Here is a 13,311-nt window from a genome sequence, read left to right on the forward strand (position 1 = left end):
TTATTCTTGTGGGGGTGGGCACTCCTTTTATTTGGCTTTTGAATGTGTTTATACTATAAAAACATTTTTTTAAAGCCCCAAAAAAATAAACGTTGCAAGATTTAAATGTAGCTATATTGCTTGTACTACTATATCGGTAGTGTGACATCTTCATAATGGAGCTTTGTGCTAATAGTTGTTGGAAGGTACAATCAATTTTAAGAGAGAGAGAGAGAGAGAGAGAATGTCTTAGTCATAGTCAAAGTCTAATGCCCGGTTGTTAAGGTAAAATCAATAAAAAATAAAAAATTAATAAAAAAGAGGTCATATGTGGCTAATTTTGCGTTGCTAATCGTATGCCCGGTTATTAGCAAACAATGAATGGGCATTTCCTTGACTCCTACTCAGTCTCTCTTTCTGTTTCTTCCTTAGGTGTGGTCACTTCTTAAAAATCCAACTAAAGGCACAAATATGACAGAAAGTGTTTGTTTTTTTTCTCCATATTTTATGTAAATCATTTGGTGTCATTCTGCTTACTGTATCTGTCCTACTAATTTGACTTCCATCAAAATGAATCCTATATGTTGTTTTGCAGCATTCACTTAATCTTTCATTTTCAGTTTCAAAACAAAAGCATTATCTTTGAAAGAAACCCAATTTCTACAAAAGCACTTCAATCGGATCTCATTAGATCAACTTAACGAATATTCCCGTGGATATTTTGTCTGGCATATCCTCGGATGTCACCCTTAAAAGTCAGCATGTCTTTTTTCGAAGGCGCTGCTCCAAGTGCTCTCATTTACTGACTGCCTGCTGACGTTCGAGCTCAATATCACACTGTGCCCAAGGTGTGCGGTAAACTGTATTTGTGGATGACAGGCTTGAATAGGTAAGTGCTCCTTAGCCGTTTCTTCCCGCGCTCGCGTCAACGCGCCCTCTGGTGAATGTGGAAGCGAGGTCATGACGGTGTGAAAAAGCACGGCGGTAGGTGTTGCGCGTCGGCGACAGAAGTTATGCGTCGACATCCTGAGATGCTTCATGTATAAAACATGTCTGGTGATTGTGAGAGCGAGCCAAGAATTGATGCCATTGATCATGTGCACTGGCAGCCGTCCCCGTGGACAATGTGGACCCGAGCTGCCCCCGCAGACTTGACTTGGCCACGTCTTCAAAGTGGTGGTTGGGAGAAGGGATATTAGGGAGTTTCTTCACAAGGTGTATGCAAAACATCACAAGATGAGATTGAGACGATAACCTTGCCCTCGCAGTTTCAATTCAAACAGGTCACGTTTGCATTCAATATTCAAGTTTCGGTTTTATTCTGGTGGTTTTGAATCAAATCATACTGTGACATGATCATTATTTGTTTTCCTAATTCAAAACATTGCAAACATTCTTCTTCACTAAGTAGAATGTTTCATTACAGATTTCGAATTAATGTCACAGTTTTCGCTCTGTTCAATCCCAAGACAATGTTTCTAATAAAAATGAGCACCAGTTTTATTTTAGACCTATTGCTTTAAAACCTCCTTCGAGTGGGGGTGGGGCTCTTCACTCCTCTTCCGGGTGCTGCCTTGGGAGGGGCGGGGCTAGGAGCGGAGGGGGCTGGCTTTGTCATCGTTGGAGGCATTTCAATGGGCATTTTGGGAGGGATGATTGTTTTGGTTGTCACGGTTGGCTTTGCCTCTGGGATTCTGTCACCTTGGCGGTACACGCAGACCTGAAGAAAGATTTGGACAAAAATGATGAGCGGGAAAAAAAAAAAAAGTTAGTCCAGATAGTATGTTCTAAAGCTCAAACAGCTCAATCCAGTGATTTCACTCACCACAATATCCACAGATTCCCCTCCGTATTTGTTCTGAACAATCATGGAATATTTGCTGGAATCCTCCATGGAAATGCCTCTGATGGTAAGACTGGCAAACTTGCCCTGGTCGAGGGAGACCACGTACTGGAATACGGAAACAAAAATTAATAGTGTCAGTTTGGAATCAACATTCTGGACCTCAAACAAAAAAACAATACAATAACTGTATTTCTGTTGGTATTTATACATTCGGATTGGAGCGAGAATGAATCATAGCATATTGTCATGTAACGTTCGAATGGCAACGCGTGTGGCATTGCACAGCGTCATGTGAAGTGCGCTCTTGTATGTATGGGAATGTTTAGCTGGCTAATGAGCATTAAACTCTTAAGTAATCAGTCAGTAAAAACGATTCTGGCAGTGTATCAACGATCCAACACCTTTGTTGTTACTTCGCTGTTGGCCACAAAAGGGAGTTTGCAAATTTGGACGCTGGATCGGAGAGACAAAACCTCCGAGGTTAGCTTAGCGCTAGCTAGCTGGTACAACAGACACAGCCAGGGTGGATCTAAAACTTTATAAAAAATGAAAAAATACCCTCGGTTCTGCCGTTACCGGATGTTAAAGTAAGTTATTTTAATCCTATAAAGCCTGAACCATGAAATATATGAGAGAAAACAATGATTCCTTGTAAGTAGATAATTTTTTGGTACAAACAAACAAAACATTTTCTTGAAAATCAACTTGCACATATGACTTTTGATTTGTGTCATACTGTCAAAAATATAATAATAACAGGCATATCAAACATATTAGCATTTCTAAAAATCAGAAAGAACATTTCCCACTATTAACTCATTCACTGCCATTGACGGCTATAGACATCAAAAATTAATTGTAACAATTTCTAATAGTTAAAAAAAATTCTACATTTTTTAACAAGAGTATGAAAACCTAGAAAAACAAATATTGTACATTTAGAACAGATATAAAATGTGATCGTGTGTTAACTAGAGAAGTCATACAAAAACCTTTTCTTTTAAAAATAAATAAATAATAATTAAAATTATTTGATTTTTTTAAGGAAAAGATTATTAAAAATTAGGGGCGTCAGGCGATTAAAATGTTTAATCGTAAGTCATCGCATGACTTCACTAGTTAACTCACGATTAATCACAAATTGTATCTGTTCTAAATGTACAATCATTTTTTCTTGGTTTTCATACTCTTGTTAACAAAAGTGGGAAAAAAAACGTTTATAGCCGTCAATGGCAGTGAATGAGTTAATAAGTGGCGTTTCTCCTTTCTCAATTGGGGCGATCTTGCTAGGTGATGCTGCCCTCTAATGGGTCATCTGTGCAATGCATGTGTAAGATCATATACGTCAGGGTTTTAATGGGGGAAAAATATACTCAAAATGGAGGGTTAAACTAAAAAGGCAACACATTTTTGTAGATTGACGCGGCGGCGTTAGCGTGTTGGTCACATCAAGTCTTTGTACGCAGTGATATGTTATCAATAAAGTGAATATGAAGCTTGGTAAAGCGCTTTGACATAAAGCACTATATATATATATATATATAAGTGTATAAGTAATAATGTATGACATGTTTTTTGGGCAAAAGTAAAGTATTAACCCAGTCGAATTGATTTGGTATTCGCTGGATAGCGGTAAATGAAAAGTGATCACCAATTTAATATATGGCTGGAAATATGCATCAGGTCAGCCATGACCCCAATGACGACAAGGGATATTAAAACAAGGATTACAATTCCGTCATCGCCTCGAGTGAGTATCCCTGACGTTATCCTTGTCGTTTCCCAAATATGGCAAGAATGTTGCATAGCTTTCGCGTCGGTCGCTTAAGATCATAAAAAGCTTTTTATCACTTTCAAATCTGCTTGCTTTTTAAATTCAGTGACACTTTCATTCTGTGTGGCTTTTCAAGCTTGGAAACAAAAAAAAGCTTGAGTCAACATGTGACTACTTTCTGGATTTATCCTATGTCCTATATACATGTATTTTTCCACGACTTTTTCCTCTGTGCTTCGCTTCAAACGCCGATGTTGAGCGGAGGCGCCCCTGAGATTTGGCAGACACATCACTGAGGACACCCGTTCTTGGTTTCGACGCTTTGTTAGCAGGCGAGGGAAGGAATAAAGACGAGGGCAAACTTTCAATACATAGATTCCTCCAAGACCTTCTCGACATTTCTTTAGCTTAAATCTTCAAAGGCGGCAGGAGCCACCGCCGGGACGCTGATGATGTAGAAACAACCGCCACTGACCGACTGGGAGCGCATTTTGTATACACAGTACGCTTAATTTAACTCATTCACTGCCATTGACGGCTATAGACTTCAAAAGTTCATTTGAACTATTTCTATTAGTTTTGCATTTTTTCCCACTTTTGTTAACAAGAGTATGAAAACCTAGAATTGTTTTTATTGTACATTTAAAATAGATATAAAATACGTGATTAATCTTGAGTTAACTAGTCATTTGATTAATTACAATTAACAATTTCAATCGCCTGATGCCCCTAATTTAAAAAAAAAAAAAAGATTATTAAAAATTTGGAGCGTCAGACGATTAAAATTTTTAATTGTAATTAATCACATGACATCAATTGTTAACTCACGATTAATCACACAATTTTATATCTGTTCTAAATGTACAATACATTTTTTTCTAGGTTTTCATACTCTTGTCAACAAGTGAAAAAAATATGAAACTAATGAATTTTTGACGTCAATAGCCGTCAATGGCAGTGAATGAGTTAAGCAAGGGTGTGTTTATTTTTGTTTTGTTTGCTGACTTCATCATCCTGAAATGCAATCACTTCTGATTGCTATCCACATCCCACATTCTGGTTATGAAATTATATATTTGGCGTGTGCTTAAAGATATATATATTTATTAAATTGATTGGAACAAACGATGTGAAGACGAATAGCTGATATTAATAACATTTTCATAACAATAGCAAGCAACAAAACCGTTTGAATTATTTATCAAAGCGACAAGGGCAAAAGAAGATGTTGGTTTCCTGTCCGACAGGCAGCGCGTGCAATTGGAAGTTCTGCTCATTTATTTCTCCGTTTACGAATTTTACCTGATCATCGCGCTCGACCTCCACTCCGTTCTTCAGCCAGGAGACTTGAGGTTTGGGGTCCCCGCACACCGTGCACGTTAAGCTCAGCGTCTAGTTGCATACACACGATGATTTGTCCGCGTCATCGGACAATCGTATTGCTTTCACGCTCAAATGTTACCTTCTTTTCCATAATGGTGACGACGTCAGGCAGACCTCCAATCACCTTTCCGCGGTCTGCGGTAAAACACGAGGCAGTTAGCGGACGGCGTTATTGCGTAAGAGACAATACTTGAACCGAAGGAGAAGATGCATACTCACTCTTGTCAGCATAAGCTAAAGACCTGAAAACAAAAAAACGGACACGTTTAGGCTCAATAATCCAAAATGGCGACCAGGGATGACACACATTTGATCATTCTAGCAAGTTGGTCACATTACGTTTCCTTTCGTGGCCATCGGCCAAATTAAATGTTCCTCTCCATACTGAGGTCGGAATCAGTTCTCAGATGGATCGCCACAGGATACAAAAAAAAAGAAGAAGCCAAACTACAATTGGAATGTGCTCTGTTATTTAAAGCAGTTTTTCTTGGAGTAATGATTGAAAGAGGCCAATTAGAGCAGCCGGGCCGGGTGAGAGGTCATCCTCCGAAGCAGATGGCTCGGGGAACTCTGCTCTCCTTGTCCCATCTTGACACTCAATAAGAAGCCGGCAGGGTGCCACTTGCTCCAGCGTGCAGGTAAAATGTTGCGCTTCAACGCCTCTCATTGAATGTTAATTAGAAAAGGGAGTTGAGCCGTTTCCACTGTGCTTTTCGTCATTATTTCTTTTAGCGACTTTTGATTTTTGGCTAATGGATGCTGAAAATGCAGCGTGTACTTTGCGTGTCACAGTCAAGCTGTTGGATGTGTACTTGATTCTTTTTTCTTTTTTGGGGGTCCTTTTAAAATAGAGCTTGATGATAATCAAACACAAATTGGTAAGACACCTGCTGTGGTTTATGTTAGGAATGGGCGAGTACCAATACTACTGACCCCCCCACACCCTCTTGTGGGGCTGTTTTATGATCAGGAACTACAAATTTGAAGAATAGATCATTGCCATTAATTTCATGCAAAAATAAAAAGGTATTTCTTTAAAATGATCTGTCATTGTTTTGTGTGTTTGTGTGTGTGTGGGGGTTATGTATTAAAAGTACTAGTGGTATCGGTAGTTGGTATCAGTATTGGTAGGCTAGAGTTGAGTACTTGGACTGTTATCGATCTGGGAAAAAAAGTAGTATCAAACATTCCTAGTATATATTCTTATTATACTGATGGCATAATAACCTTTGGGGGTGGGAATCTTTGAATGTCTCACGATTCGATTCCGATTTTTGGGTATGCGATTCGATTCAGAATCAATTTTCGATTGAGAGCGATTTTTGATTGACAATGATTTGATTGACAATGATTTTTGCTTCCATTTATAGATGTTCAAAGAATCGTAAGGATCTACTCCAGTCTGACTCGCTAATGCTAATCGCGGCACTTTTATCACTCAAAAGAACACATTGCAAAAAAAAAACCTGTTATTGGAATAACTTGATCGTGACTTTTTCCTTCTACTCTCTAACGTGGCTACAACTTAACAGTGTATTAGACCGCGTGGAACCACACTGCCCCTAAGTGGCCAAATCAGCTACAACATGAAGAGCGCTCCCAATAAAGGCACACACACACACAAAGGGAAGACAGCAAAAAATAATTTAAATAGAATAAATTTTGGGACATTAAAAATCGATTCTGAATCGTACTAAATGAGAATCGTGATTCTTATGCGAATCGATTTTTTGTCACACCCCGAATAACCTTGTCACAAGTAGCTCCAGCTAGCGTGTGTAGCACAAGCTAAGACAGTTTACAATCTATTTACTACATTCTCTACTTCATTTATTATCATTTGGCTATTTTCCTTTTATGGTTTTCGTCAATTTGTCCTCTTTTCACTCACTGGCTTCCGAGAGTGTATGACTGCTAATTACATGTAAGTCGTAGTTTGCTAGCTTTTCTTTGGTTTCTTAACAAGCGCTCCATCCTGTTTATCATACCAAACTATTAGTCCAAAGTTGAATAAATCATGCTGATTAGAACCGTTGCAAAGACATTGTTTGAGATTGAAGACTTACTTGAGTTTCTGGAACTCAGCGTGCGCTTTGTCATAAACTGTCAAAAACAAAAACATATTTTTACTGTTATCACTTAAAACTGAAATGACATAATAACACAATAACTTTACTCTAGTTAATGCTGGTTGAACTCATATTGATTTTTGTATCTTTTTTTTCTCCAAATTCACCCCCGCAAATGTACTGACCTTCACCACTGAGGTCCAGCGAGCGCTTGTGTGAGTCTTCGGGGTCGGTGATGACGATTGAGTACCTCCCTTTGTCCTTCTCAGTTGGTTCGATCACCTTTACATCGGGAAGCTCATTCAGCCACTTGTCAACACTAAAGCTATCATTTCATCAGGGCCCAGCTATTAAATTATACATGCACGCCCATAAATCATGCTCATTTCATCTGAAAGGTAATTACAATTATGACACATTCTGGGACAGAGTAAAAAAAAGAAAAAAGGGGAAAAAAAAGATAGCATTCATCTAATTAATTTTAAAGGACACTGATTTATTTTTTATTTAACTTTTGACTGTTGTTGTGATGGTATATCTACCATTATGATTTATTTATTATTGTATTCCCTTTAAAAGCAAGTGGCCGGACAAATATGTGCAATATGAATTCACATGTGTAACGGAACGTATGGTGTTCCACAGGGTTCAATTCTGGGGCCTCTGCTGTTTTCATTGTATCTGCTGTATCCGTTGTTTTATAGCGCTCTAAAAGTTAAGTTGAGTGATGAGAGTCAAGGTCCTAACTGCGTCATTTGCAATGTCAAGTTGAGCAATTCTAGTCCAGCGCAGCTAGCTAGCTAGCTAGCAAAACTAAAGAAACACTTCCTTATCATGCACGGAGATGAAGAACATCGCTTTCTGAATTCAAGGTGAAGAAAGCCAGAACATTTTATATTTCAATAAAGAAGGGTTGGGTGAATGCGCATAGTAAACTGGTGTGGTTCAAGGTTAAGAACCACTATTCTAGAGGTCGCAAATGAGTTATGGATGCACCAAAATGTACAGAAAATGTCATACCTCCATTGTTGCCATCGCAGGTGTTCCTCCTATCACAATCTTGTCACTGTGGCAGAGTTTTTTGTCACTGTGGAGAGGCACGGAGAGCGAGAGATTATTAGGCTGCGCACATGTATGCAATTATTGTTGATATGCGAGTGCGCACTGCCTACTTTTGAGGTAATGGAAAATCATGTTTACACGGCAGCCTAATGTTACGCCGAGGGAGACCAATTCCTCTTTCTCTTGCTGTCTGCCACTCGCTCTCGTGTGCACTCGCAGAAGGCGTGAGCAGAGGTTACAAATCTCATCTCCCTAATTTGTGTTCTATGAATAATTAAATAACCTCAAAAGCCTCCGCGTCACCCGCGTCACCCTTCCGCCTTCCACCTTTGTCATTCTGTACCTTACCCTCAAGCCTTCTCCCTTCATGTTGTCATTACACCTGTTTGCGCATTTTCCCCGCTAGGGACCCACGGAGTGCTTTTAAGTGCAGAAATGTCCTTGATTTTTGCTACAAAACAGGCCAATTTTGCTCCGATAACACGGATAATGAAAGCACTTGCAACCGCCGTCCCAGTGTGAATTGTTTTTGCCTCGACTTGTGAGGAGAAGCCAAACAAGATGCTTTGCCGGTTCTCATATATTTGTAGGCAGGCTTCAAATAATCACCTCTCCCCCTGCACTTCGTACGCTCTGTTTTCATTATTTTTTGTCATGGAGGGAAGCAGTAATTGCGGTCGCGGGCTTGGAAGGTGAAATGGCGCCTTACCCGTAGTACCAGACGATGTTCATCTCTGAAGTGTAATACTTCATGGGACATTGCAGCTGAATGCCGGTGGCCGTGCAGTGGATCACCAGCTCTTGTGCACTCGCTCCTGCGGGGGATGATAGAGGCGGGAGAGGGTTGCACACAGGTCACTTTGGAAAAGCACGCAGCCACTTTTGAACTGCTGACAGTCACCAGGCAGACAGACAGGCAGGAAGGCAGGCAGGCACCTTCCCCAACTTCAGGGGAGTGTAATTCAATTTCAGTCTACACGCATGAAAAGCTGCATGAATAAAGGATTAGATCGCTTTATTTTTCTCTTGACCCTCCAATGATGAAGCATTAGTGCAAGCGTCTTTTTTTTAATATTTTTTCTTACTGTGGGCTATAGATGAATAAATATTTAAAACAAGTTATTCAGGTAAAATAGCTTGTTGAAATATGATTAGATTATTATTATTGCATTTACTATTTTAATTCATTATAATATATATATATATATATATTAGGGGTGTGAATTGCTTAGTACCCTGCGATTCGATCTGTATCACGATTCATAGTTCACGATTCGATACCAATTCATCTTGATACGAATCGATAAGTCAATTACTGCGATTTTTTTAAACAAAAATTTTACTAATCAGTAAAACACTGTAAGATTTGTATGAAAATGTACTTCAGGCTTATAACTGTGAGCCACTGTATTTAACAAATAGGTTAGAATCTGTTTCATGTTTGAACAGCATTGAAATAAAATATTAAGGCTTAATGTTCCATTAATATAACATTCGTCCATGCTTAAAGTGTGAAACATAACTTTATAACATAAAGTAAGACATTTTGTTGAATATTTCCATCAAAAATTGATCTTTAAAAATCGATTTGGCTGCATATGAATCAATACGAGATTTGTGTGCTGTAATATCGCTATATATATATATATATATATATATATATATATATATATATATATATATAATGATGATGATATTGAAGACACGATTAAAGCCCGAATCTCACTGAGCGATGCAGGTGTGCGCACAGAGCGAGTATTGCTTTTTTTCGTCGGGCTTCGTTGAATGTTGCAAAACATTGCAAAGACGCACACATTTGGAACATTTTCAAAGCAGCAAGAGACAGAAAGACACCTACCAGCCAGTCGGGTGATCTGGTTTATGGCCTCTTCAAAAACTAGAAAATAAGACACACAGGTGAAATGGCTTTAATTGCAATTGGTTAAAAAAATACATTTTCGGAATCAGAATCAGTTGCAATTCATGCCAGGTAGTGTGCTCAAATTTCTGCTTGCAAGTCAAAGGAAAAAATTGCCCGAACAACAGCTCATATCTCAAAAAACATTTGCCACATCTTATTACATTGTGCATGTGTAACTAATTAAGTGGCAGGTGACAGAAAAACGTGCGACAGACCATTACAGTAATAATAGCAAACGTAATACAGATTATAGTATTTCTTGGAAATAAATCCAGCAAGCTGTCACATCAAATTATTTTTACACTCCAGTTAAAGGTTACACAATTAAAAATTTAATGAAATACGAAGCGGATATAAACCGTCGAGGTGCTTACATTTAAAACACGTTCTGTCCTTCACCCATGATTTAATGAGAAAACTAGATTTCACATATTTGGGGATTTATTCTTGATTTTTTTGCTCTCATCAATACATTTTGTAACTCAGTTTGTTTACCTTTTCCAGAAACATCAATTTGGCTCATATCCTTTCCTCTCGCATCGCTGATGGTGGCCTTGTAGATCCCTGACGTTTGCAGAGAAAACTGCAGAAAAGACAGTCGAATCAAATAAGGACAGATGACATTTGTTTACCACTTTCAAAATGTCTAAGCAATAAACTAATTGCAATAATAATAGCAGTAGCGTTGAATTGAGTGAAAGATTTTAATATCAACAGAAGCAAAAAAAAATGAAGAAAAAGTTACCAGTTTAATTGCCAGTTTACAGACTCCTGATGTCAAGTCAGGCTTCACATCAGGAATGATTTCTGTGTCTTCTCTGAACCAGTGGAATTCCGAATCTTTCTTCAAGTTGGCGACCTGCAACGAAAACACAACATACAGCAACATGCCGTGTTCAGCGTACGTCAACTTGCTCATCGATGCTCGATGTTGTCGCAGAGCTTCGTCTAGAAGTCGCGCAGGGGAACCGGGCCGGCTTGAATTATTCCGACAAAACTACAGTCGCTGGCTACTCAATCAAAAACAACGTTCGGTGAGCGACGCTAACAGTTTAACTGTAAATAATGTAAGACTGGTTGTATATCGTTACAACACACACGAGTGAAGATTGAATGGCGTGAACTTCCCCAGGCTGGCCAAGTTCGTGAGCGCGCATGTGACATATGTCAGCATCCAGGCTTTGTTTTCCGAGTGAACGCGTTCAGCAAAATCTTTTGCATTTTACATGCCGACATGCTAACATCAAATTCTCAACGATACGCATCTCAGCATATGACGCAAGGATTTCGTCGTCGCTGGTTTGGCTGTCAAGTTTTTTCGCTCGTAGCGGCAGGCGCGATATTACTGTGTTTTCTTTTGTTTTTATTCATCACAATTCCTTAAGGGGAAATTCCACTCACGCAAGAGTGGATAGTTGATGGTTTAACGTCATAATCAGCAATAAAAGAGTATTTATAGGGAATAAAAAAGGAGGTTGAGTCTCTTTATTTCTTCTTTTAACAGCTTCTAAATGTTTGATCACAAGTCTAACATTCCCTATTGCTTCCATTTTACGTCACTTTTGATGTGGAGTACCTTAACTTCCTTCAGAACAATTTAAACCTTGAAGTCTTACACTGCCATTGAAAATGTATAGTGGGTAGAAGCACTAATATAATTCATGCGTAAATCACTTCCTAATACTTTTAATGTGGCCAACTTCAGACTGTATAACTCATTGATAATTGCACGTTTATCAAGTGTGCGTATGTTCACCATAAGTTCATTAAGAGTCACTTTGGGCTCTCCAGGATGAAAAAGGCTGTCTTTGCAACAAGTTGTGGCCCGCCAGTTAGTCACCCTAAATAATGTAGTGTTCTCCAACAAATCACACACAATAACCACTTTTTTTTCTCCTTGTCTTTTTTGCAGCATGGCGGAAGCTTGACAAGTAGCTTATTATGCCGTACTGGCAGAGTTGCTCCTCACATGCCCGCATTCTTTCCAACTTATTTTTTCACATTATTCACAAAGGCAAAATCTCAGCAGCCTCATTGCGGTGAGTCCGCGGCTGGACGTTATCATTAAAGACCGTTATTTCCTGCGCCCGCTCCGAGCCGAATGGCTAATTAGAGATCCACGAGTGAGCCTTCTGTTTGTTTCCAGTGCAAATGTTCAATAATTGAGCTTGGCCGCATTTACCTTGCACACGAGTGTGACTGAGCAGTCGTCTCCCACGTGAAGGGACAGGAACTCGCTGAAGTGGGGGCCTGTTGGAGAGCGATGGGACACAAAAACACAGATGAAACGTAATTATGTTTAACTACTTGTGGACCTTTATTGCCTCAACCGCAGAACAGCCGTATGAATAATTTAGCAGTAATTTCACATCATTGTGTGCAAACTTTTCTCGGATATTGAAAGTGTGGTTATACATTCTGATGAAAGCCTTTATAAGAGCTGTAAAATATAAGAATTCTAAGTTTTTTCTGTGGTGTAGAAAATGATGACAAAATAATAGTATCACCTTTTGTGTTGAATCTCATTAGCAAAATATGTATACTTCATACCGTGTATGGTGTTCTATGAATAGCTTTACATGGAACCACTGGAAATTAATTATGTGGAATTTGTGTCTATGTGTGCTTCTGTAAGTCATCTATATGAATTAAATGAGTAACCTCCCTCCTGCAAAGAGATTGCTTCCATAGAATGTGCGTAATGTTTGTTTCTTACCCTCCTTGACTCTGATGTACTCTCTTCTCTGGTATTCAGCTTCAGCCAGCGCAGCCTTGAAAGCTACATGTACGCACGCACGCACGCAAGCACACACGCACGCACGCACGCACGCACACAATAATTTAAATTAGCCAGCAGGAATTTCTTTACATTCCTTTAGAGCAGTGTTTCCGAACCTTACAACCTTACATAAGAAAAATATCAAAAAACGCACGCACACACACGCACAAAAATAAATAGATAAATAAACACAAAAAATACAAAAAGTGTATCTACTCTTATCAAATTTTCTGTGGTCACAAAATTAAGCTATTACCCTCCATCAACTAATGCAAGAGCCTCTAATTGATTCGACTGCATGTCAATGGTACAGATATATGAACAAAAATAGATTAACAAAAAATAGCTACCTAGCTAGCTAGCTACTGTTGACATTCTGCTGTTTCAATTTAATTACAACTGTTTTGATTTTAGTTATAACTGTTTAGATTTAGTCATAACTGTTTTAATTTCCTCAGTAAAGCTTGATGAGTGTAATAATGTGACGGAACGTTGGAA

At 38.8% G+C, this 13,311-nt stretch overlaps 1 protein-coding gene across 1 annotated transcript in view; it reads right to left on the minus strand.

Annotated features, from left to right (window-relative positions):
• Positions 1-1,274: 1,274 nt before the first annotated feature.
• The window catches only part of myom2b (myomesin 2b), a 33,383-nt gene continuing 21,346 nt past the window's right edge, over positions 1,275-13,311 (minus strand). Inside the window, exons 27-40 of the mRNA XM_086070615.1 lie at positions 12,751-12,813; positions 12,217-12,284; positions 10,780-10,893; positions 10,530-10,617; positions 9,972-10,010; positions 8,823-8,928; positions 8,072-8,138; positions 7,237-7,333; positions 7,049-7,085; positions 5,202-5,224; positions 5,062-5,117; positions 4,902-4,991; positions 1,805-1,930; positions 1,275-1,699 (exon numbers count right to left, since the gene is read on the minus strand). Coding sequence (XP_085926741.1) covers positions 1,499-1,699; positions 1,805-1,930; positions 4,902-4,991; positions 5,062-5,117; positions 5,202-5,224; positions 7,049-7,085; positions 7,237-7,333; positions 8,072-8,138; positions 8,823-8,928; positions 9,972-10,010; positions 10,530-10,617; positions 10,780-10,893; positions 12,217-12,284; positions 12,751-12,813 — 1,175 coding nt within the window. The 3' untranslated portion in view covers positions 1,275-1,498. The remainder of the gene's footprint in view (positions 1,700-1,804; positions 1,931-4,901; positions 4,992-5,061; positions 5,118-5,201; positions 5,225-7,048; positions 7,086-7,236; positions 7,334-8,071; positions 8,139-8,822; positions 8,929-9,971; positions 10,011-10,529; positions 10,618-10,779; positions 10,894-12,216; positions 12,285-12,750; positions 12,814-13,311) is intronic.

This window comes from Leptonotus elevatus, chromosome 3 (genome assembly GCF_054856555.1).
Source record: "Leptonotus elevatus isolate MCC_2025b chromosome 3, RoL_Lele_1.0, whole genome shotgun sequence".
In the NCBI taxonomy this organism is placed as follows: Eukaryota; Metazoa; Chordata; class Actinopteri; order Syngnathiformes; family Syngnathidae; genus Leptonotus; species Leptonotus elevatus.